The sequence below is a fragment of the Macrotis lagotis genome, chromosome X, assembly GCF_037893015.1.
Source record: "Macrotis lagotis isolate mMagLag1 chromosome X, bilby.v1.9.chrom.fasta, whole genome shotgun sequence".
Classification (NCBI taxonomy): Eukaryota; Metazoa; Chordata; class Mammalia; order Peramelemorphia; family Peramelidae; genus Macrotis; species Macrotis lagotis.
The window spans coordinates 403,812,991-403,838,343 of NC_133666.1; the positions used below are offsets into that span (position 1 = coordinate 403,812,991).

General features: G+C 38.0%; 1 protein-coding gene across 11 annotated transcripts in view; it reads left to right on the top strand.

Annotated features, from left to right (window-relative positions):
• STAU2 (staufen double-stranded RNA binding protein 2) overlaps positions 1–25,114 on the top strand; it is a 492,544-nt gene extending 467,430 nt beyond the window's left edge. For 5 of the 11 annotated variants that reach the window (XM_074203676.1, XM_074203671.1, XM_074203674.1 and 2 more), the window contains 2 exons: positions 21,212–21,300; positions 22,900–25,114. In XM_074203676.1, the coding sequence (XP_074059777.1) occupies positions 21,212–21,300; positions 22,900–22,993 (183 nt within the window). In that variant the 3' untranslated portion in view covers positions 22,994–25,114. The remainder of the gene's footprint in view (positions 1–21,211; positions 21,301–22,899) is intronic. The other 6 variants (XM_074203666.1, XM_074203669.1, XM_074203668.1 and 3 more) reach the window with 2 other exon arrangements.
• Positions 25,115–25,353: the final 239 nt, after the last annotated feature.

The following is a 25,353-nucleotide window of genomic DNA, read 5'->3' on the forward strand; positions in this document are numbered from 1 at the left end:
GTTGCTTACATATACATGAGGGGAAGCACACAAATGCTTCGTGGAACGGATTGCCTAAAGGTTAGCATCTCCCCAAACACCTAAACAGTGTTTACTGTACATTGGTGTTGAGGCTTCACATTAAAACTAAAGCTAGAGAAAAATACTTTCCCTTATTTCTTAGTCAACCTAGAAGGTTCCAGGCACTAGAAGGTTCCACACTGATACAAAAAAGAGGCAAAAAGAAAGTCCCTTCCCTCAAGCAGCTTATACAAAACAAACTATATAAAAGATAAAGAGAAAATAATTAAAAGAGTAATTAAGAGGAGTCAGGGAAGACTTCCTATGGAAGGTGGAATTTTAGTTGGGGCTTAAAGAAAGGCAGGCAACTCAGTAGTTAGAATTGAGGAGAGAAGGCATTTCAGGTAAGGGGAATGATCAGAAAAAATGCCAGGGGACCAGTGTCACCAGATCAAAGAATATGTGTTTAAGGTATAAGAAGACTGGAAAAGTTTTGAATGCCAAATTTTATTTTATATTTGCTCCTGGATGCATCAAACTGGAATTATTGAGTAGGGGGGTTGAGATGACCAAATTTGCATTTTAAGAAAGTGAATTTAGTGACTGAATGGAAAATGGCTTGGAGCAGGGAGAAACTTAAGGTAGGCAGACTCACCAATAGGCTATTGCAGCAGTCTAGGTGTGAAGTGATAAGGACCTGTACTGGAGTAGTGGCAGTGTCAGAGAAGAGAAGGATGTATATCTGAGGTGTAGCAAAGGTGAGTTTCATAGACTTTGAGATGATGATGATATTTGTCCTTCGTTCTCAAAAAAGACTATGACATCAGGAAGGTGCTGCCATGATATACAGGTGCATTGGATTGGGTGAGGGTGATTTGTTGTAAAAATGTCAGCAACCTCACTTTCTTTCCAAATCCATCTGGGTCCAGAGATCAGATATGAATTAGTACAACTGGAGATAGTCCTGGATTCAAGGCAATTGGGCTTAAGTGGCTTGCCCAAAGTCACATGGCTACTGAGGTCAGATTTGAACTCAGGTCCTCTTGACATCAGAGCCAGTGCTCTGCCCACTGTACAGAGTGTGAGATAGTGAGGAATCCAAGATGAATCCTAGATTACAGACTTGAGGGACTAGGAGAATGGTGTTGGAGGTAGGCATGGCTTAGAAGGAAAAATAATAAGTTCTGGACTCATTGAGTTTAAAGACGTCTACTGGGCATCTATCTAATTTCAGATGTCTGAAAGGAAGTTGGAAATGCAAGACTGGAGGTCAGCAGAGAGACTGGAGCAGAAGTAGATTGGAGAATTATCAGCATACAGATGGTAATTAAATCCATGAGCATTGATGAGATCACCAAGTGAAAAAGGATAGAGGGAGAAAATAAGAGAGCCCAGGACAGAACCCTGTGGGACACCTATAATTAGAGACCATGATTTGGAGGAGGATCCAGCAAAGGAACAGAGAAGGAGCAGCCAGAAGAGGATGGTGTTCAGAAAACCTAAAGAGAAGAGAATATCAAAGAAAAGAGAGTGATCAACAGTGTCAAAGACTGAAGGCAGGTCAAGGAGGATGAAGATTAAGAAAAGACCATTATATTTAGCAACTAAGAAATCAGTAACTCTCTGGAGAGAGCAGTTTCAGAATAATGATAAGCAGGATTGTAAAGGGTTAAAAAAGAGAGTGAGAGGAGATAAAAATGGAAGCACCTATTGTAGATGATCCTTTTGGGGAATTCAGCTACCTTATTTCCCTTGAAAATAAGATTGGGTCTTATATTAATTTTTGCTCCAAAAACTGCATTGGTGCTTATTTTCAGGGAATGTCTTATTTTTTTTTCATGTACAACAATCTACATCTATCCATGTATAATAAAATCTACATTTATTCATGTTACAGTCATGTCATCTTTTTTTCTGGAACATCATAATTCTCCAAATCCAAATTCTAGCTTCCATTTCCCATTGGAACTGTTGGCCCCAATCTCTCATGTTCAGCAATAGAGCTCTCCTAAAATGAGCACTTCTTGTCTGTGGAGACTGCTTGTAGGACATCGGCAACACAGCTGTCAGGGATTTTATCCCATGGATTCTTCACCCCAGTCACCACCTCTTACAGGCTCAGTTTCCACAAGAATTTCCATGCTGATTTCTCTCCATTCTATTTTTCAGTATAGTAAATGATAGCCATGTGCAAATGATCCTTGAATGACCTGTTTGCAATATCATGTCTTTAGTCTGGTGAGTGCTGACTGCAGACCTCTCTGACCACCTCACAAGTGTCCACATTAAGTCCACCCACTTCCTCCTAGCTGCTTATGTGTACAGGCTTCTTCCATTTCAAGAACATAAATTCCTGAAACACAGTCAATCTTACTTTCCTTACCTTTAGTGACAATTGGAGGTGGGGTTTGCTTTCCATCCAAATCTTTGTTGTGTTTGTACTCCTATTGGTCATCTGTTTACATAGGCATTTACCTCTTGTTCAAACCCACTAGCTTGGGTATTTACAAATACTTAATTAAAATTTATATGTCATTAATTTTTTTTTGGCAAGGCAATGCTGTTAAGTGACTTGTCCAAGGTCACACAATTAGGTAATTATTAAGTGTCTGAGGCTAGATTTGAACTCAGGAACTCCTGACTCCAAGGCTGTGCTCTATCCACTGCACCACCTAGCTGCCCCCTAACCCTTCTGCTTTTCAAAGTGATCCCATTCCATCCTGTCTTCGCCAAAGATTGTCTCCTCTACTGCCTCCATTATTTCTGCTTATTTTTGTTCTCTTCCTGTTAACTGGCTCATTTCCTTTTGTCTTACAAACATGACCATATCTCCTCTAAATTGAAAAAAAAACTCACTAATCCTTCCATCATATTAGTCATCCTTTAATCTGTTTTTCCAAAAATAAGCCCTAGCATGATTTTTTTCAGGATGTTCATAATATAAACCCTAACCCCCTCCTAAATAAGCCCAAGTTAAGACAGTCAGCCACAGACACGATGGACATATTGAATTATAAAATAATATTAATATATATAATTAAATATAAACAATATTATTGACAGTTCTTCTGTAAAATATGAGGCAAGGTTCTGTGTGGGGAGATGGGGAACCATGAGACTTGAAGAGAAATGAAAAGGTTGGAAGAGCTACTGTGGAGAGTGGGGTGGGGTATTGATTAGTGGGGTAGAGTAGGATTACCTAACAGTAGCAAGGACCCAGTTGAAGATAGGTAACCCAGATTTATAATAAATCCAGTCTGAGTAATCGAATGATCTTCTCCACCTTCATTCCCCAGCATATGAGTAGATGTGAAAACAATAAATGGTGGGAGTGATCTAAAGCTAAGAAAAAACTGGTGATAGATAAAGTAGTTAGGAATTCAAGAGGTGAGGACAATGTATAGTTGAATTGAATCACCAAGGAGTCTAGAAAGGGAGAAGAGGAGAGAGGAGTTATTACAGGTAGATGAGAGAATTGGGAGAGAATTGACAGAATTGAGGGCTCATGAGTTTAGAAGTCATGGTGTAGGTAAAGAACAGGATTATGGACATTTGAGAGGGGCAGAGCCAAGATGGCAACAAGAAGGGATCCAGTCTTAGGTGCTCTCTGATAAAACTTCGAAACTAAGGACTCTAACTTTTGAGAGACAGAACCCACAAAGGGACCCAGTGACGCAGTTCTACTCAAGGTAACCTGGAAAAGAGCAGAAAGGCTCTGCTCCCCGGGGTTGGAGGAGTGGCCTGCCAGAGGGGTGGCCCGCCAGAGCGAAAGAACTTCAGCCTCCTGGAGGCAGTCCCAGGGTGCTGGGAGCCACAGCTCACAGCAGCAGGGGAGTCTCCTGAGCTGCACACTGAGGAGCACCGAGCACAAAGTGGGGGAACAGCAGGGAACCTCTGCCAGAGCAAGCAAGTGGAGCCCAGTCCTCAGGGCACACAGCTAGTAGCTTGGTCTTTCCACAGCCCAGATCCAGAAACAGAAGAAGGTGGAGCTAGTAAGCAGGAGCCTCCAGGGCATGAGCCCATTGAGCTGAGGGAGGGGAGTGAAGAGAGACTGTGGAGCTCTGTCCTCTGCCTCTGGAACAGGACTCTGGGGTTCTGAACACATTCAGATCCTGATCGCAGTCTAGGCCCCATAGAACAGCAGGGCCCCCCCCCCCCCACCTCAGCCCCATGGCAGAGGGTGGCGCTTATGGTCATTCACAGACCAGGAGGGAGGACAGAGCCTCACACACTGAGACCCTTGTGGGAGTGTCCTAAAAGCTCAGGAAGCACCCCAAAACCAGGCCCAGGCTGGGAAAATGAGCAAGCAGAGAAACAAGAGGAAGACCATTGAGAAATATTTTGCATATGAGCCCAAGAAGGATCAAAATACTCAGTCTGAAGATGAGGAAGCACAAGTTCCTGCATCTAAAGACTCCAAGAAAAACAGAAATTGGGCTCAGGCTATGACAGAGCTCAAAAAAGACTTTGAAAAGCAAATGAGGGAGTTGGGAGAAAAACTGGGAAAAGAAAGGAGAGAGATGCAGGAAAAACATGAAAATGAAGTCAGCAGCTTAGTCAAGGAAATCCAAAAAAATGCTGAAGAAAATAGCATGCTAAAACCCACCTTAGGTCAAATGGATAAAACAGTTCAAAAAGTTATTGAGGAGAAGAATGCTTTAAAAAGCAAAATTGGCCAGATGGGAAAAAAGATAAAAAAACTCTCTGAGGAGAACAAATCCTTCAGACAAAGAATAGAATTCAGGGAGATTGATGAATTTACCAGAAATCAAGAATCAATACTTCAAAACCAAAAGAATAAAAAATTAGAAGAAAATGTGAAATATCTCATTGAAAAAACAACTGATATGGAAAACAGACTTAGGAAAGATAATTTAAAAATTATTGGAATACCTGAAAGTCATGATCAGGAAAAGAGCCTTAATATCTTTTTCAAAGAATTACCACAAGAAAATTGCCCTGATATTCTAGAAGCAGAGGGCAAAATAGAAATGGAGAGAATCCACCAATCCACCCCGAGAAAGAGATCCCAAAAAACCAACCCCTAGGAATATTATAGCCAAGTTCCAGAACTCCCAAGTCAAAGAGAAAATATTACAAGCAGCCAGAAGGACACAGTTCAAATATGGAGCTGCAGTCAGGACCACACAGGACTTAGCAGCAACTACATTGGAAGCTCATAGGGCTTGGAATACAATATACCGGAAGGCAAAAGAGCTTAGAATGCAGCCAAGAATGAACTACCCAGCAAGGTTGAATGTCCTCTTCCAGGGAAAAAGATAGACTTTCAATGAACCAGGGGAATTTCAAATGTTCCTTTTGGAATGGCCAGAGCTGAACAGAAGGTTTGATCTTCAAATACAGGACTCAGGTGAAGCATGGAGATTGGAGGAGAGGGGGAAATTATGAGGGACTTAATGATGACAAACTGTATGTATTCCTGCATAGAAAAATGACACTGATAATACTCATATGAACCTTCTCAGTTAATAGAGCAGGTAGAGGGAGCTTTTATAGTTGAAGAACAGGAGAAAGCTGAATTCGAAGATAAAATATGGTGTAAAAATGGAGTCAATAGAAAAAAAGGGAAATGTAATGGGAGAAAGAAAAAGGAGAGGGGGAATAGGCCAAGATATTTCATATAATAAGATTTTTTTTATTACAATGAGCTATTGCAATGATATGGAAGGGGGGAGGCAAGGGGGAATGAGGGAATCTTTGCTCTCATCAGAGATGGCTAGGAGAGGAAACAGCATATATACTCAATGGGGTATAGAAATCTGGAGTAAGAAGGAGGGGGGAGCAGGGGGAAGGGGTGGGGATGTGAATAAAGGAGGAGAGGATGGACCATGGGGGAGAGTGGTCAGATATAACACATTTTCTTTTTTACTACTTGCAAGGGGCTGGGATTGGAAGGCCTGCCCAGGACCATAGGGCCAGGTGGATTCTGGCCCTAAGGGGTGGTATGGGCGCTCAGGGCTTCTTGGCCCCAGGACCAGGGATCTGTCTGCTGCGCCACTCAGCTACCCTACAGCAGAGTCAGAGTGAAAGGAGAGAGAAAATATAGTACATAGTAGTGGAGAAATAAGAAAGGAGGGAGTTGCAATCAGCAATGGCAACATTGGAAAAATATGGAAGTAACTCTTGCGATGGACTTACCATAAAGAATGTGATCCACCAGTAACAGAGTTGTTGGTGTTGGAACAAAGACTGAAGCACATTTTTTTATTATTATTATTTGGGGGAGGGTGCAGAGCAAATGGGGTTGGGTGGCCTGCCTGGGGCCACATAGCAGGATGATCTTTGGGTGTCTGAGGCCAGATTTGGACCCAGGTGCTCCTGGCTCAAGGGCCAGTGCTCAGTCTGCCACCCAGCCACCCCTACTATTATTACTATTTTATTTTATTTTGGGTCTTTTTTTTTCTTCTTTTTGGTTTTTTCAGGGCAGTAGGGATCAAGTGGCTTGCATGTCATATGGCTGGTTGATTATTGGGTCTACGGGGCTGGATGTGGGCTCAGGTGCTCGTGGCTCCAGGGCTGGTGCTTTGTCCATTGCGCCACCTGGCCATACCTAAAATTATTACTATTATTTTTTTTATTTTAATTTTTTTCTCTCCCCTTTACTTTATCACCCAAGCAAGTCTATATTCATGGGGGGAGGGGTATTTTGTTTACTCTTAAACAAGGATATTTTATTAATGTAAAAAAATTGTACACAATGAGAATAAAAAATAAAATAAAAATAAATTCAAGAAAAGAGAAACTCTAAAAAAAAAAAAAAAGAATAGGATTATGGAAGGGAACACAGAGGGAGAGGTGAAAAGCCAGTAGATTATGGTCCTACGAGGGGACTTCTGAATTCTTGGTACATTTGTGGGTGATAACAAGATTGAGGGTATGTGAGATGGGATGAAGGAGTAGCTCAGAGGAGATTAAGTAAACTGAGGAGCTGAGTAATTATGGAACTTGAGAAAGAATCAGTGTGCTGCAGTCCCCAAATATATGAGGGCAGGAGTTGGAGAAGAAAGAAAAATTGTAAGCCAGATATCAACTCATTGAGGAAGGAAGGAGAATAACCCAAGGGTCTGAAGATAACAGCTACCAGGATTCTGATTGATTGATAGATATGAGTAACATATGAATGGCATTCTCTCAAAGTAAGAAGAGTTATTGAGTGATGAAAATGGTTGCTTTGGAGCAACTAGAAAATTCGAGGCCTGGCCCATAGCAGCATTTCCTCCAGGGATATGCTATGCCTTCTCACATTTGTGATCTGAGATCCTCTCATCTAAGAAGTAAGCTTTCACCTCCTTACCTACACTCCACCTGTATATACTCACCACACTCACTGAATTTTGTGACTTCTTGGAAATGTCGGGTACCTATAAACCAAATTATATTATGTAAGTATCTTCAGATTACTAGAACAATATTTTTTCACAAGTCTTAATGAGTCAAGAAATTCTAACTTCTTTTTATCTAACCCTCTTCATTTGATAATGATAACAATATTTATATCTATGAAAGACTTCAGTATTTGCAAAGTGCACATTTAAGCCTAACAACAGCCCCATGAGACAAATAACATGGGTATTCTTAATCACCATTTTACAGAAAAGGAAATTGAGATTCAGAGACTTATCCATGGCCTCAGAAGTATAAAATATCTCATAGATTTGAACCATTTGACTCCAAATCCAACACTAAGAAAAGGGATTATTTCCTCCCTCTCTAGAGGAATTGGGAGAAAAAAAGAAGCAAGTTCCTAAAGGGTGTTAGGGAAGAGAAAGAATATTTTATATAGGAAATGTTAAACCATTCTTGTAACATTTTAGTGTATTGGAAATAAAGACCTCATAGATAGATAATGGCCTAACTATCTAAGGAAAAAATCTTATAGGTAATTGTATCCTTAGCAATAAAATGTTTGTAGATTGTGGTGATTAAGAAGATTTGAAAAAAAAACAAAAAAAAAGAAGATTTGGAGTTTGTAGGTATATTTAAATTAAATCAACATATATTGGTGAGGGAGAGACTATAGACAAATTCAGATAATATATTTGTAGTACAGAATTAAAAGAGTACTGCCCTTGCAGCCTGCTGGCAGCCCTGCATAAAATTCTTTCAGTGATGACAGCTAGTTTGACAGTTCATGAGAGAAATAAAATGTAAGTGGAAAAAAATTCACAAAATTTTGCAGGAGCCAAAATACTTAACATATTTTCTGAGATCTGGACCTGATTATGTACATAAAATTAGATATTAAGAGTTTTGATATGAAAATAGTACAGGTGCCATTGGTTCATTGGACTGAGTCAACTTGTGGTATCTGAGAATTTCATAATCATGGCATGCCAGGTCGTCAGGTTAATAGAATGCCTGTCTGGTTCAATATAATAAGCATGTATTTAGCATCTCTTTGTGGAAGGCACTCTACTAGGTGCTGAGGCTACAAAGATCATTTTTGTCTTCAGGGAGCTTAAGAAAAAAAAACAACAAATAAATGGATAGGTACATCCACAATCATTTAAGAAAGGAGAGAATTAAAAGGATCAAAAGGGGCTTCCTAAAGAAAGCCTGTGAACTTAGACTTGAAGGAAGGTAGAGACTGAGAGGAAGAGGGTAAGAAAGTTCATTCCAAACATTGGAGATACTCTCTACTACCTTTTCACCTCCATCTCACAGAATTCCTTTTCCTTCAAACTGCAATTCAGTTACTATCTACTTCATAAAGCCTGGACTGATGCTCCTACCCTAGTTTTATCCTCTTTACTAACTACGATATATTCATTCTGTATTTATGCTGGTATATCAGTGTGTACAACCAGCAGCCACAGGCCACATGCAGCCCTCAGAGCCCATTCATGTGGCCTGGGTTGCATAACCAGAAAATAAAAGAGCAGGTGAGTGCTTGCATTGCAACGTTACAGACCAATTAAACCCTTAATTAATATGGCCGTACTTTTTCCACAGAACATTGGACTATTTTGTTGTTGTTTTTGTTTTACAAAAGATATGCATATAGGAATTATATTTACTTTAAAACATATAACTCATCATGCAACAGACAAATTATTGTATGCAGCATTAATTGCTATTTTGTCACCAGACAAATAGAATCTGCACCAGAATAGATTTCAAGATTTCAGAAAGTACCAACAGATTTTAGTATATGTGCTACTCCATTCTCAGTTGACGTCAACATATTGCCTGCAAATTTGCAAATACAATGTTTAAAGTTGTAATCAGATATTCAACTTAAAGAAAAATGTATTCAAGAATTTTTATTGGACTTTTATAAGTTGTGCTGACCTAAAGAAAAATATCTGGAATTTCATAAACATGCCTTGTTAATGACATATATTTTGGGGAGTGTATATTTGTGAGCAACTTTTTTTCTATATGTAGCATACAAAAAGTAAAAATAAAGCAAAAATTTCAGATAAACATCTTGTAAATATTCTTCACATATCAAATTAGATATAGAGGCTCAGTATCCACATTAAAAATGACATGATCATATTTTTTGTTTAAAAAGTAAATGGTTTTTATTATACTTATTTTATTAATATAACTTACTAATTATTACCTTTTGTTATTATGTTGTTCAGTAATATGGGTTACATTATAGTCTAAATAAGTATCAAATTCTATATGTAGCCTTTGACCAGTTTTTATTGGGAAATGCAACCCAGAAGGGCTAAAAGGTTGAACACCCATGTGGCATATATATATACTTACATGTGTCCATGTTGCTCATATCAATGGAATATAAACTCCTTGAGTGAAAGAATTGTTCCATTCTTTTTCCCAAAGTTTCTGGAACATCATAGGAGCTTTTAAAATGCATGTTAATTGACTGATGGAGATCAGAAGATAGAATGAATATATGGTAGTTAGTAAGGAGGATACAACTAAGGCAGGAGCATCAGTCCAGGCTTTGTGAAGTGGATAGTAACTGAGCTGCAGTTTGAAGGAAATTCAAGAATTTCTTGATTATGTACATATAATTAGAGATTAGAGGTTTGATGTGAAAATAGTGCAGGTGCCATTGGTTCATTGGACTGAGTCAACTTGTGGTATCAGAAGATAGAATACCAAATTTGGGGAATAGCAAGTAGGCCATTTTGACTGCAAAGGTGTATGAAGAATTATGTAAAATACACCCACAAAGAAAAGATGGCACTTTAGTTGCCAAGGTAAAGAGTTTGTATCTTAGTCAAGATGGCAGAGTAAGAGATAGCATTTTTCCCTTAGCTCCTCTAGAGCCATTCCTATACCAACCTAGAAAGCTCACCAAACTGAATTCTGATCCAGAAAGTCAAGGAAAAGTCACCATGAGTCATTTTTTCAATCCATGATACCTTAGGAAGATAGAGAGGTAGACAGACACTTGGTGGAAGCAAGGAGCCTGACTCAGCAGCAGTACAGCAGTCAGTGGCAACATCAGCAAGGAACAGCCTAGCACCCAAGGATAGAAATGAGATGTTTAGATGTCTAGACAGAAAGAAAATACCAAGAGATCCCAAGAGTATTGGGAGCAGGATTGGATGCCATCTGGCAGTCCATTACCCAGTTAGAAGTCACAATTCTAATGCAGAGAGGAAGAGTCTTGAGGGAGAAGGCATCCTTCCTGTATATGGAACAAGGAGTAAGCTCCAAAAGCAGATGTATGCCTGAGCCCAAGAACAGAGCGGGGGCTCAGCTCTAGCCTTTATTGTGGAGATACCACTGACAAGATTTGGGAAACTAATTGAATATAGGTGGTGATGAGGTAGAGCAAAGAATGGGGAATGACTCCAGGATTGTGATCTTGGGTGACTAGAAGGATAATGGTTAGGATAGAATGCAAACAGGGAATTAGAAGGAGATATCACTTCAGGGGAAAAGATGTTTAGTTCTCTTTTGAATGTATTACTATAAATGTTTGTTAAACATATATTAGATATATGAAGGAAATTCTAAACCTGGTAGTTGTTCAGGGGAGACATCAAAGTAGTATATGTAAATCTGGGAGTTATTTGCCTAGGAATGGGAAAGGATGGGGATGATACTCATTATTTCATTGACAGAGGAATCTAAGATGAGAAAATTCCCTCTACTTGGCAATTTAATTATTATTTACTGGTTTTAAAACAAAATAAACACAAGGCAATAAAACAAAAAATAAAATTATATTATAGCCCTGGTAGAAAAGCACTTTCAGCCCAGTAGAAAAGTTTCAAACATTCTTTTCTTAGCCTAAAACACAGAGAAGTTAAGTGACTTCCCCAGTGTAACACAGCCAATATGTATCAGAAATAGGACCTAAATCCAGGTCTTTCTGGCTTTTAGATCAGTTCTCTATCTTATATCATTCTGTCTCTATATAATATATGTATATTAAATTAAAATTATATAACCTATAGTAAATTTAAAAAATAAATTAAAATATATAACCTATACTATATATATATATATATATTTATACATATGTATATATAAAGTATCTACCTAATATTTCTATTAGGGCAGTAGAATAGCATAGTAGAAAGATCCTGGATTGGAGACCTGGTTTAATATCCTATTTCCAGTGCTTTCTGCATGAAGTCATTTCTACCTTCCTGGATTTATTTCTTCATCTGCAGAATGGCGGTAATGATGCCCTCACAGGTAGAAATATTTCACAAGATTATTGTGTGGAACAAACAAAATAATATTATTTAAGTGCTTATAAGCTGTAAAACCCTAGGTACTGTTAGATTTTATGTCCCTACCTGTGTACCAAGAAACTCAATAGAGAAATTCAGGCTAGCTATATAGCTATGAGAATCTTTTGCATAAGGATGATATTTAAGCATGTGGTAGTTGGTCAGATAACCAAAACAAGTACAGAAAGAATAGAAAAGAGTCCAAGGAAAACCCAGGTAGGAGATAATATCCAAGAGGAACAAGTGTTCAGTAGTGTCAGATGTTCCAGATAGATCAAAAAGAATGACACTTAAGGAAAAGTCATTAGATTTACTAATTTAAAGATCATTGTAAGCTTTGGAGAGATCAGTATCACTTGAATGTTGAGACTGCAAGGGATAAAGGTGAATGGGAGGGGAGGAAGTGAAAGTGGTGAATGAAAAAGAACTTTATCTAGGAATTTGACTGTGAAAAAGAGAAAGGCTATAGGGCATTAGCTTAAGAGGGATCATGAGTTATTTGAAGTTTTTTTTAAATATATGAGATCTGGCAATGTTTGGAGGTATCATTGAAGGAAAAAATGGAGATTAGAAGTGGTATAAGCAATAATCTATGAGGCCAAACTCCCATAGAGGGAATGGGATTAAGGGCATGAATGAAATGGGGGGAGAGGGTCACTTCTTTAACAGAGACTAGAGCAAAAGAAGAAAGAAATTGAGAAATTATGTCAAGGGATTGTAAAGTGTTTAACAGGACAAAAGAAGTTCATGATTTCTCTCTCTGGGGAGCAATGGTACATAAGACTTGAGGAAAGAACAGTTTTGTAATAACCATTTTGAGGAATCATGATAATTGGAGAAAAATAAAAAAGATTTCTGTGTAGCACTAATGTCACAAATTTTAGGGACTAAGTTGACTTAGCTGCGTGACTTCCTTGAGCATCATTTAAATAGGAGTCAAGAAGGTGGATGGCAGGGTGGCTAGGTGGTGCAGTGGATAGAGCACTGGCCTTGGAGTCAGGAGTGCCTGAGTTCAAATCTGGCCTCAGACACTTAATAATTACCTAGCTGTGTGACTTAGCAAGCCACTTAACCTCATTGCCTTGAAAAATCTAAAAAAAAAAAAAAAACGGTGGATGGCAGGGATAATCCAGGGTTGAGATATGAGTGATTGGACATGGGGCAAGATTTTTGAGAGAAGAGGACAATATTTAATTGAACTGGTTAACCATAAGGCCAAAGTTGAGAAGAAAAATAATCAAGGGCAGAATAAGAATGATGGAATAGAAGAGGGAGGGATGAATTTACTGAAGGTTGAAAGCCAAGAATTGGCTTAGGGAGAGGGTGACACAGAAGAGATAGAGGAGATTGTGATTAGACAGAGAAATGTCAGTATTTTTAGAGGTGAGACCAAAGGTAAGATTAAGAATATAACCATCCCTTTGTTACTGAAATGCAGTGAAGAATAGCCTGGGTATTGAAGAATCTTATGTAGCAGGAATCAAGGATAATTGAGGAGACACTGTGGTAGGGTTTTCTTGGAGTCACCAAACCTAAGGGATTCTTGTAAACAGCTAAGAAAACTTCTTATTCTTGCCAAATGCAGAAACAAAAAATAAGTTTCAATCAGCCAACTTCAGTTATAGATAAACAGTTCCTCACTGTTCAGATTTTCCCAATCTTCCAGTGACATTGAGGCACCTGATCATAGGCACCCTATTGGAGACTCTTGCCATGAAGTGTAAGCTCCAGCCATTAAGAATTTGATGACTGTATAGGTCATCCACACTTCTAGCCAAAGGAGCTGTTGGAGCCACTTCTTAAGAACAGTAGAGTTTCTATAACATGGTTCAGATGGATAGCTGCACTATTGCTTTTACAGTGATACCCAATACCCCTTTCCCCTGATTTTTGATTATTGATCAACCATAGTCTTCAATATGCATTTTCAAATCCCCAGGTGGACAAGGAATTGAAGCAGAGAGGAGTACTGAATTCCTTGAAAAAAAGAGTAGAGGATAACTAATATAAGGACAAATAGATGTAACTGGACAAGAATACCCCCAAAAGAGGACAGGTTACTGACTGATAATGAATGGTTATAGGGTCTGGAAGTGGCAACGAGGAGCAAAGAAATTGCATATTCCTCCTAGCCCAGTTTGTGAAGGTGACCAGTGAAGCAATGCCTTTGGGGGGGGGGGTACCTATGAATGCAGGAGATAGAAAAAGTAATGAGATGGAGGGAGATGTGCTTACAATAGAAGTTTCCAGGGAGTCCACTGGATAAGGATATAGGACTGAGGTAGAAGGGACTGAAAGAGTAGGGAGTGAAAGCAAGGAAAGGCCATTTACGCATAGGCCAGGGAGCAATTCAACATCCCACTTCTTTGATGAGGAAAAGATTGGAACTTGTTAGTGATAAAATGGGAAGGTATCAACTTTGGGCACAATAATCCACTCCTTAGGATCATAGGATGCTAAAATATAGCATGAGTTATCACTTAATGGGATATTGGGTCAGGTATGTGAATTGATAAGTGTTCCAGTGGTCTGACTGAAAACTCCTTTGCCTCACCTTAGAGAGTTAAGATGACCTATCAAAAGATTCCCTGATTGTATTATGGAGTCAAGTTTTATACTTGGTGTCAGAGGGATTGCCCTGGTTTTTAGGGTGTGGTCCTGGAGATGAGAGATTTGGAATCCAAGACTTTGATCCTAGACAAAGTTAAAACCAACAAGAGCAACACCCTCATTGTACCATGACAGTAAATAAATAAACAGCTATATTATTGCAATAAGGCAGGACAGAACAATCAGTAGACTCCAGAGCAGTGGATTAGTTGGGGGACACAGAAAGGAGTGCTCCAAACTCAGTTTGTGAGCAGACTTGGTACTAGGAGACTCACCCACATTGGTCAGTTGATGAAGACAAAACTCTGCTCTCCTGTGCTCCATGTTCAATGCTTTGGTAGATCTGTGGTGTCATCATGTATGCTCCCATCAACAGTTTTTCTTTTTTCCTGTGCAGCTCATGTCATGCCCTATAAATCCTCCACATATGGTTATGTATGGTAAAAATCTTCCTCTATATTTCTTAAAATTGCATAAATATCAACAGAGGATCTGAAACTGGTCAAGACAATTAGTAAAGATGTGTTCCAAGGTTGAATGTGTTCAGTGGCAGTGACCTAATGGGCCCTCTCAGGAAGTAGGGAAATGTCCTTAATGAATTGATTTCTTCCTTTATTTTCTAGGTATTTGTATAGATGTGGCTATAAATTATTATAACTATTTTGAGGAAACACAGTAAGACAAACAAATCTTCTCCACTCCAAAGTATTTACCTCACACATCTTTGTATAGTGCTGCTATGGCTCAATAAATTTTTGGATTAAAATTTTACTTCTTTGTCCTTTTCGAGTAGACTTGATTTATGGATCAGATAAATCATTTGGAGTCAAGTCTAATAAAATGAATGGTTCAAACACTGACCTATGAAGTTGAAAAATGAGGTATAATTACTGAGTTATGATACTGATCTTCAGTCTTTCATAAACAGGTTTGAATCATATTTCTGAATCAAGAATACACATAGAGGATGTCTCTGAGGCCAGAGTAACCAGCTCTGGCAATAAGAAGATATTCTTTGAGTGACCTGATCAATTGAATGTGCCACTCTGACCAGTGCTGACCAGTGCCAGAACAGAACTCCTCTTTGACTTTGTGATTCTCTGTAACTTAGATGCCACATGGACCTGAATCACTTCTGATCCAGCATATCTGCCTGGGCCTAGATAAACCTGTGGACATGGCCACTCTCCTACCCAACCTTTCCCATATAGAATTAGACAACAGGTTGAAAGATGACAATATTAGCTTTCTGGCTCTCTTCTCTGCCTCTTCTATTTGTGGTAGATACCATTATGGCCTACAAAATAACTGAGGGACAGAGGAATTGGAGGTCATGATGAAGACAGAATAGGGTTTGCATCAAACTTTCCTTTTTTAACTTGAATTAAAAATAATTTATCAAGATAGTTATTTCAATTAGAAATGCACTAACAGTTTACTGAGCTGGACACTGGAATGGAAAAAAATTCAAAGGGCTCAAAGTGGTAGTATTGAAGTAGATGTTCTAAAGAGAAGGAAAGAAAGGTTGACATTTATGATAGGTTAAAAAAAGAATAAAGCACCTGACATTATTATTAAGTTATGATTAAGTATCTGATTGTATCAGGTACTATATCAGGTTCTAGGTATTCAAACATAAAATTAAAATAGTCTTTGTCTTTAAGTTGTTTTCATTCCACTAGGCAAAAAACCACATGTACATAGAAAATTTTATACAAACTATGTAAAAAAAAATTAATGGAGAGAGAACATTAGCAACTGAGAGGATCAAGATATATTTCCTATAGTGAGGTCAATAAGCCAATAAGCATTAATAAGAATCTACTAAATATGCCAGACAATGTGCTAAGGCACTGAGGCCACAAAAAGCCCCTGCTCTCAAAGAGTTATAGTCTAATGGGGAGATAACATGCAAACAAATATGTAGAAAGAAGGAATCTGTAGGATATATTGAAAATAGTCTCCAAAAAGTGCTAAAATTAAGGAAGACTCAGAAAGGTAGACAGACTTCTCAAGGAAGTTAATCATAAAAGTGCCTTACTGTTCCCAACTGAGGGGGGGGGGGATGGAGGGTGGAGGGAAACTTTGTAACTTGGAAATTATGCGTGTACAAATGGATGAAAATATATATTTTTAAAAGGGAAAAAAATCATAAAAGGGAAGAAAGAGGGGATGATAGGGATGTTTTAGGATAGAGAATGTGTGTTTGTGTGTGTGTGTGTGTGTGTGTGTGTATGTGTGTGTGTGCCGTTGAAAAGCTTCCAGTACAAGAGATGAAACAGTAGGGACAGAATAGGGATAATTAGAGAAGCAATCTGCTGAAGAAGATGGGATAGGATAGGGTCATTTGTAGAGGGCTGGCCTTGGCAAAGAGGAAGCCACATTTTCCTGTGAAACCAGAGGAAAGAGAGATAGTGGCAGAAGGCACCTGGGAGCTAAAAGATTAAGAAGGGAAAAGGGGGGAGGGGATTTTCAGTGAAATAAGAGACAATGTTTTCAGCAGAGAGGGTAAGGGGAAGTGAAAAGAATAGATAGTGGATTGATTAGAATGTTGTATCAGGATTACCTTCTATATGATGAGGGCTCAATTGAAATTATGTAACAGATTTGTAATGAAGTCAACATGGTTCCATATTTTTCTACAGTTTTATTAAGCAGCAGATAGAGGGAGTAATCCAAGGCAGAAGTTTGGCAGGGCAAGGTCTTTGAATAGGATAAAGGTGCAATGGATTCAAGAGAAGAGGACAGTATGGATTTGAACTGGTTCACCAAAGGTTCAAGTTGGAAAGGAGAAGAGAGTGTGGACAGTACAAGCATTATGGCCTACAAAATAACTGAGGGACAGAGGAATTGGAGGTCATGATGAAGACAGAATAGGGTTTGGAATCCTTCTGTTCTATATTTGAGGGAGAGGTTAAAATTACAAGAGATTGTCATCAGGTAAAATAATTTTCACAGTTCATGAACACGGAAGTGGAACACTTGTGGGTGATGGCAAGATCAAGACTTTGACCATCACTGGTGTAAGCTGAGGTGAGGTGGAGGAGTAGGTCAGGTGAAGAAGGTTAGGGTATTTGAGGGAATAACAACATATTTGTTAAAGTCCCCTGATTGGAGGGCAAGTTGGGAGGAGTGAATGACTGTGAACTAGTTATTGAACTGAGATAGTTTGTGAGCTGAACTTTAAAGAAAACTAGGAATTCTACCAGATGGAATTGAGGTGAAGAGGGGATACATTTCATGCATGGCGGACACCTGTGTAAATCACAAAGGCAAGATATGGAGTCTCATCTACAAGAAATCGCAAACTTACCGGTATCACTAGAATGTGGGGTACACTACTCCTTACTCTTCTTGTAAGGTACAGCAAACCCAACAGATAGGCTAAAGCCTGAGGGTAAAGGACTTTAGAGGCTGAACTGAGACTCTTGTATCTTATCCTAGATACTAGAGGAAGCCACTGGAGCTTCTTGCTTGGAGGGGGAGGAAGGACATAATCATACCTGTGTTTTAGGGACATAAATTTAGCAAATTGGGGAGGGGGGAACAGGGTGGGAGACTACAGGCATGAACAGTTAGGAGGCTATTGCAGTGAAAAGTAACAAGGGCTTAAGCCAGGACAGTGTCTGTGTGGAAATAAGGAACTGGTGTAAGACATTATCAGTAAGACTTGGCAACTGATTGGAGGTGAGGATGAGTCAAAGACGACAGTAATATTATGGACCTAGATAACTAGAAGGATGGTTACAATCCTTGTGATTTTTGAAATCAGTTGTTTGATATTGTAGGTACAAATGAGAGGACTTGATTATGGAGTCACTTGGACTAAGTGGTTCTAATGAACTTAAACATATAGGCTATGACAGACAACCTGTATTTTATTTTTCTTCTTTCCTGGTTCATTCTGATCCAATGGTAAACTTATAAACCATCATGGCTCCTTATTGGACCAGGCTTCTGGTACTGTGTACCAACACCCATTTCTGGGATCCCCAATTACAGATTCAGATCCTCTTCTAATTTCTTTTTTCAGTTTGTAAACACACACACACACACACACACACACACACAGACTGTATTGATAAACACTCTGGGGAATCTCCCCAGTAAGTGTGTATATGATTAGAAATGCCCTTCCCATATCTGGCATTGATTATTTGTACTCAACCAAGCCCATCTTTAAGGCATAAAATTTCCCTGCTTAAACTCTTCTCTGAAAATGTGCTTCCACCAAGCTTTTGCCCCCAAATGCCATACACATCTATCACATGAGAATGACTCTGGCCTTGTGTGTGGTTGAATGTCTTGTCTTGTGTTGCCATTAGAGCATGTGCTTTCATTTTTGGCTACTTGCTGTACTGCACATTAATAAAACTCATAATTCTTTAGACTTCCCAAATACCAATTTTCTATTAATTGTCAAATTCAGGTCTTTATTCCATGAGGCAACTCACAGAACAATGGGAATACCCTTAATAGGAAGAGGGAAGTTAAGAAAAAGAAAAAACTGGGCAATGAATTGGGATTGGGGTTGAAGAAGGGGAAATAATGAACTTTTTTGAGGACATGTTGAATTTGAGATGATGCTTGTGGAGTATTTAATTGGAAATGTCTAACATGAGTTTAAGAAAAGATATGGATAAGGATCTGAGCATCATCTACATAGAGGTAAAGAATAGCTCTATAGGAAGTGATGATATTCCCCAAAAAAGATATAGACAAAGCTCTGATGTACACCTCCAAGTAGGAAGCAGGACAAGAATGATGATCCAGCAGAAGATACTGGAAAGGAATTGGTCAGACAGATGGGAGGAGAACCAGGAGAGAGGAAATCCAGAGAGGAGGTAGTCAACAAGTCCAAATTCCACAGAGATCAAGACATAGGAGGATTGAAAAGATGATTAAATTGGTCTACTAATGGGTCATTGATAATCCTAAAGAGATCAATTTCAGTTGAGTAATGAGGTTAAACGCCAAATTACAAGGAGTTTAGAAATAAATATAAAGTAGAGACAATTATCTAGTACAGTTTTTTAAGGGTTTGTAAAAGTGAGAGATAGAAGAGCTTAACGGAATAGTAGGATCAAGGAAAATTTTTTAAGAATGGGGAGATCTGAGCATGTTTGTAGACAGCAGAGATAGAACCAATGAATAAGGAAAGTTTGAAAATTAGGGTGATCTAATAGTCAAGCTTCTGGAGATAGGAAGGGATGGGAGCAAGGGCAAAAGTAGAGGCTCCGAGTCAAGAAGGAAGGAGGAATTCTTTGTCATTCACTATTTCAGTTGTATCTAACTTTCTGGGACCTCATTTGAGTTTTTCTTTTTTTGTTACATTAGCCAAAAGTTGGGGCGGCTAGGTGGCATAGTAGACCAGCCTTGGAGTCAGGAATACCTGGGTTCAAATCCGGTCTCAGATACTTAATAATTACCTAGCTGTGTGGCCTTGGGCAAGCCACTTAACCCCATTTGCCTTGCAAAAACCTGAAAAAAAAATCAAAAACAAATTAGCCAAAAGTTTATCTATTGGGGGTTTTTTCCAATAAAACCAACTCTTAGTTTTATTTATTAGTTTCAGTTTTTATCAATCTCTCCCTTGATTTTGGGGAATTTCTAATTTGGTATTGGGGATTTTTAATTTGTTCTTCTGGCTTTTTTAGTTTCATGCCCAATTCATTGATCTCTTCTTTCTCTATTTTACTCATGTAAGCATTTAGATATTTAGAGATTGGCTGCATTCTATAAGTTTTGGTTTGTTGTCTCATTATTGTCATTCTCTTGGATGAAATCATTTGATTGTGTATAAGAGATTATTTAGTTTCTAATTAATTTTTGTTTATATTTTGAGATAATTTGCATTGCATCATGATCTGATGTTTGGGATTTTCTTGACAAATAAACTGGAGTGCTCATTTTACAGGTGAGGCACCTGAGGAAAATAGGGTTAGGTGACTTGCCCAGGGTCACACAAGCTAGTAAGTGTCTGAAACTAGATTTGAACTCAAGTTCCTGGCACTCTATCCACTGTGCCTCCTAGCTGCTCCCAAAGAAAAGCTAGGGAAACACTAGTAAAGCCTATTTGTATCAGTTATTGTTCGAATTCACCTAAGGAGTTTTTAGCTGACAAGAGTGTGGAAAGCTGGATTTCTCAATGATAAAAAACAATCCTGACTGCTCACATCTATTCTGGACTCAACAGAGTTTCTAATCAAGTTCTAAAAAAAAAAGTTGAGGGTGGGTGGGGGGAGACTTGAATTCTTAGTCTGAGAAATAACAGTTTGGAAAGTGCACAAGATTGTCAACAAGTTATGTAGATCTTATCATTATTGCATTTTTGGTGCCTCCCAGATATCCAGCCTGGACTCCACCACCCTGTCAACACCCTTCACCAACCCACGCATCATAAAGTATATCAACACCTCAGAAATATCTAGCCCTTGTGGAAGGTTGTGCCTCTCAAAAACTCTTGGATTAGTTCACAGATTTATTTTTCCTTCTATAACAGTATTTACTCCATTATCTATTTTGTAGTTCCCTTGCTAATAATAGTGATCTGACTGCTGCTAGCACTAGGTATAGGAGAAGCTGCCTCTGTGAATGCTGTCCAAAAAAAAAAAAGACTATTAAGGTTCAAAGAAAGAGAATATTACTGTGCTGGCCTTCACTAACAAACATTATCCCAGCTTGGAAATAGGCATCATAGAATAATTCATCCTCAAGGTAGTCATCTCTACATTTACCAGTACAGTTCCCAGATATTACTTACGTGTATGGTTGGTATGTTTAAGTTGGTAAAATCAGAATGACAGAAGGTGGTCGGCTTAATCTGTGGCTGCTTTTATTTAGTTACATTCACAATGTTATTTCTGTTGTATTAAAACCAATGACTTTTTCACAATGTTCTTCTTTTCTAGGCTGCTTTAAATGCCTTGAAACAGTTTTCAGAGCAAGGTCTTGATCCTCTAGAAGGGGCAATAAAGATTGAAAATGGATCATTTGAACAGTAGGTACCATCTCTGTCATTTCTCTGGTTGCTGGTATTCTTTTTGATTAGGATTGTACAAGGTATTCTGTGCAAGTGTGATCCACTAAAAGCAGTAGAATATAAACTTTTGAGGGCAAGGATTATTATTTTTTTGGCTTGTCATTATCTAAGCCCCTAGCCCAATGCTGGGCAGTAAATGAATTAAAGTGAACAACCTCAAGAGTCAAAATCATGTTAATAATTTTTAGAAGTACTTAGTTTATCTAAGGTAAATAGAAATAACCAAAACAACTTCCACACTTCTTATTAACTCTTGAACAATTTGAGTAGCTGTATTGGTGCTTAGCACTAAATTTTTATGCCTGTGTGTTCAATAATTTAACATAAACTTTTTTAACTCTTGAAAAACATGTAAAAGGTCAGAAAGCAGGGAGTGAGGCAAAGGGGAAAGACTGCAGGATTTGAAGTCATGGGGAGACTGGATTTGAATTCCAGGTGTTATTTGGTACCCAAGTTATTCAATCTCCCTGAGCTCAACTATCAAATGAGATAGTGAATTAGATAGTCTCCCAGCCCTCATCCATAGCTGAATCTGTAACACCATCATAATCCCCTTGATCTTCTAAAAGTAATACACAGTCTTCTTGGTTTTTTAATAAATATTTTGTTTTTATCAATATTTTTGTGGGCTAGTGTTTGCTTTTTAATATACAAATTTTGATGAATTAACACAAAACAACAAAAGCAAATAGAATGATTAGAAGTTAGTATGACATGAGAAATGATCACCCCAAATATTTAGAAGGCAATCTTTTCATATTGCCCTTTTCAGCAAACTTTGAGTGGTGTGGATAAAAGATGAATGAGACAAAGAAGTTGGGAAGAGATATTTCTCACTTTTGCTAACGTCTGCTGTCCAAATTTGTCACCTTCTCTCCCCACCCACTCCCAAAGTGTTGCCAAAATGGCACCATTTGTTTTACTGGTGCAAGATTGAAACAGAAAACAACTAAATAGCAATCTCTTGGTTCTGAAGTTCACCTTATCTTTTTATTTTTAATCTGAGTTTTTTTGGATGTTGTATTATATGAGAAATTAAACTTGTAGTCCATAGATAATTGATATTACCTTAAAACTCTGAAAGCAAGTGTGCTTACTGTACTCTAGGTTTTAAGCATTATTTCTTAGATTTTTTGCTATGAAATATGTTGTAATAAAGAACAAATGGTAGGATATTTAATATATTTTAGAAAATTATACCTATGGGGTTATATATTGTTTTGATAAACTTACTGTATTGTTAAATGTAGAAACATAAAAAACAAATAGTATTTGATAAAATGTTCAACTTTGATGATAGCAAGATAAGAAAGCCTTTGGAAGACAGAAGTGGCATTTTAAGTTTTCTATAGATTGGCAACTATTTATAAGTTAATTTAATCAAAAACATTTCCACATGATCTCATCAGCAGACTATCTGAGTATAAATATTGTTGTTTCACTTTAAAATGTCACTTTTGTGGTGACCTTTGAATCTTATGTGCCATCTGCTAATAAACATGTCTTAAGATGTGCAACCCTGGACCTTAAGCTCTTGTTAATGTATTAATCTTTCAGACAAGCCAAGCATCTGGGAGAGAAAGCAGACAATAAACAGACTAACCCAGGCACCATGGCTCATGACTGCAAGGATTCAAAGGCTGTCGTCTAGAGCTTCCCAGCACCCACGGCTGCCACTGCATCCTTATAAACCTGTCAACACGCAATAGGGTGTATGTGTTCAAGGAAATGAATGACTAATACCATTATTTGAGTCCTATGTGAAGACAACACTATTCTAACACAAGAGATAATATACGTGGTACTGTTTATTCAACTGGGGAAAAATAAAACTTTGAGCATTTTCCTTGGAACTTGATATCAAATCATAACTCATTTGCCCAGAGGCAGCCGAAATCGGATAGTGCTACCGGAGCTTAAAATAACAATTAGTGAAAAAGTGTTAGGAAAAAAAAGAGATCAAGTTTAAAATCTATGAATAGTGAAGAAAAGGATGGATTTGGTTCACTTAGGATGATTTTTTTTTGATAATATAGTTTTAAGTTCAATGCTATTTTTTTTAATGTTTGAATATTTTAAAATTAACCAATGGCAGTGCTGTGAAAACTGTAGTAGTTGTCTTCATATATGGTCACACAACTCATCTTTTTATGCAATCACATGCATTCTTCATGCGATATGAATATGTATGACATTAAGATGCACTACTCAGAGTTGTATACAAAAAAAAGTCTTAAATCATAAATATTTGCTTCAAACATGAATGTTAGAAAGAATCAGTTATAATATACTCCAGGTAAAAACAATTATGATATTTGAGTTCCATGATTCCATTAGCAATGAACGAGGTGTGAAATGCATCTTGCACCCATTTTGTGTGTTGTATCAAACTACTGTTTGCATCAACTGAGTGTTTTTAATAACTGAATTCTGACCTGGGACTTTAGATAGAATTGAAATAAAATAATGAATATTATAGAAAAGACAGAAAAAATGTTGAAAGAAACATAGAGATTGTTTTGGCCCTATGAGAAAGCTGGAGCTGCCCTCTGACTCTGTACCCGCATGTTGGGACTCCGTGTGTGGCCAACAGTAAAACCATGTCAATTCATCCGCAAGTTGTTGTTGTTTTTCTTTCATAATCATTTAAAATATTAACCCAATGAAATAATGGGGGGACCACCTCCCTGACAAAATCATGATGCAAAATAACATAATAATCAATGTCCTTGTTACTTGTGCCTCACCTGTGAAACTTCACAGCTGGCCTGCGTGTCTCCCTGCCTCCCCGATGGCTCACAGGGCCAGTATCCTTAACCTTGCAGAGGGATCTTATTGTACATGCTTTCTCTTTATTGATTTTCAGATCTTATGCAATAAGAAAGTAGTAAACACACATCCAACATGACAATAGGAATATAATTATGTAAGATTTCACAAGCAAAACCACCACAAATCATGATCTGGCTGACTCACACGCGACCAGAAAATAAACAAACAGCAACATAAGGAAATAACTCCAGGGTTATTTTTAATTAGTCCCATGTGGGGAAGTCCAACAATATCTGGAGGGTTAGGTACCCTTAGATGAAATAGGTCTAGTTACAAAAAGGTATGTGCTCCTGCAAATAGCAAAACATCTGTTAAATTATGACTTACAAAAAAAGTTTTTAAGATGTGTTCAACATTGTATAATTCTGGGGTCCCATTTGAATTATCAACCATCAACCATTGTTACAGAAGCAGCACTCTTCCCTTCAGACATTCACCACTGAGACTCAGCTTAAGTTTGGACAGAGATCTACTGGAGAAAAAAAAAAGATACTCATAGTCAATATTCCCAAAGATATAGATTATTAACAATAGGGTTCAAGAATAGATTTGATTTTCAATTTACTAAAAGCTTAGTAAATGTAGACCAGCTTCTGCAGCAGACAGTCTGGAGCAACATAACCATAATCATTTCTGTGGGAGGATGATGAGCTCAGAATCAAACAAAATAATCATTTCTCAGGCCTGAAGCATTTGAAGCATTTAGCTCGTTGATTGCTTTAGTATTCTCAGGATCCTTAAGGTGCTGACTCACCTCTAGAGTGAAGATGAAAGCAGGCTTATGGCAATAGAAAAAGGTAAAGAAATTGCTGGCATTCAAAATCCAATTTCCTCTATAGACTAAAAACCCATTCCCCTCCTATCTTTTCCAGTGAATTGTTGGGGTTTTCTTTGGATTAAATTAGCAATGCATAGGAATAGATCTGCCAAGAGTCAGTGCATGGAAGTGTGTGATGCTATATATCATTGTTGGGGAAACCATTAACTAGATTTATTGAGAGAAATGTTTCTTCAGCACAAAGAGATCTTTTGATGAAAAATGGAACTCATTATTCTTTAAAGGAATACAGATTGACTTATCTCCTTTATCAATTACAGTCTCTGCTTTCAGCTTTTCTCAATCAGTATTAGACTTTGTAGTCACTTCCCAGTGTCAAGGCCAGCATGTTTTATAAAATG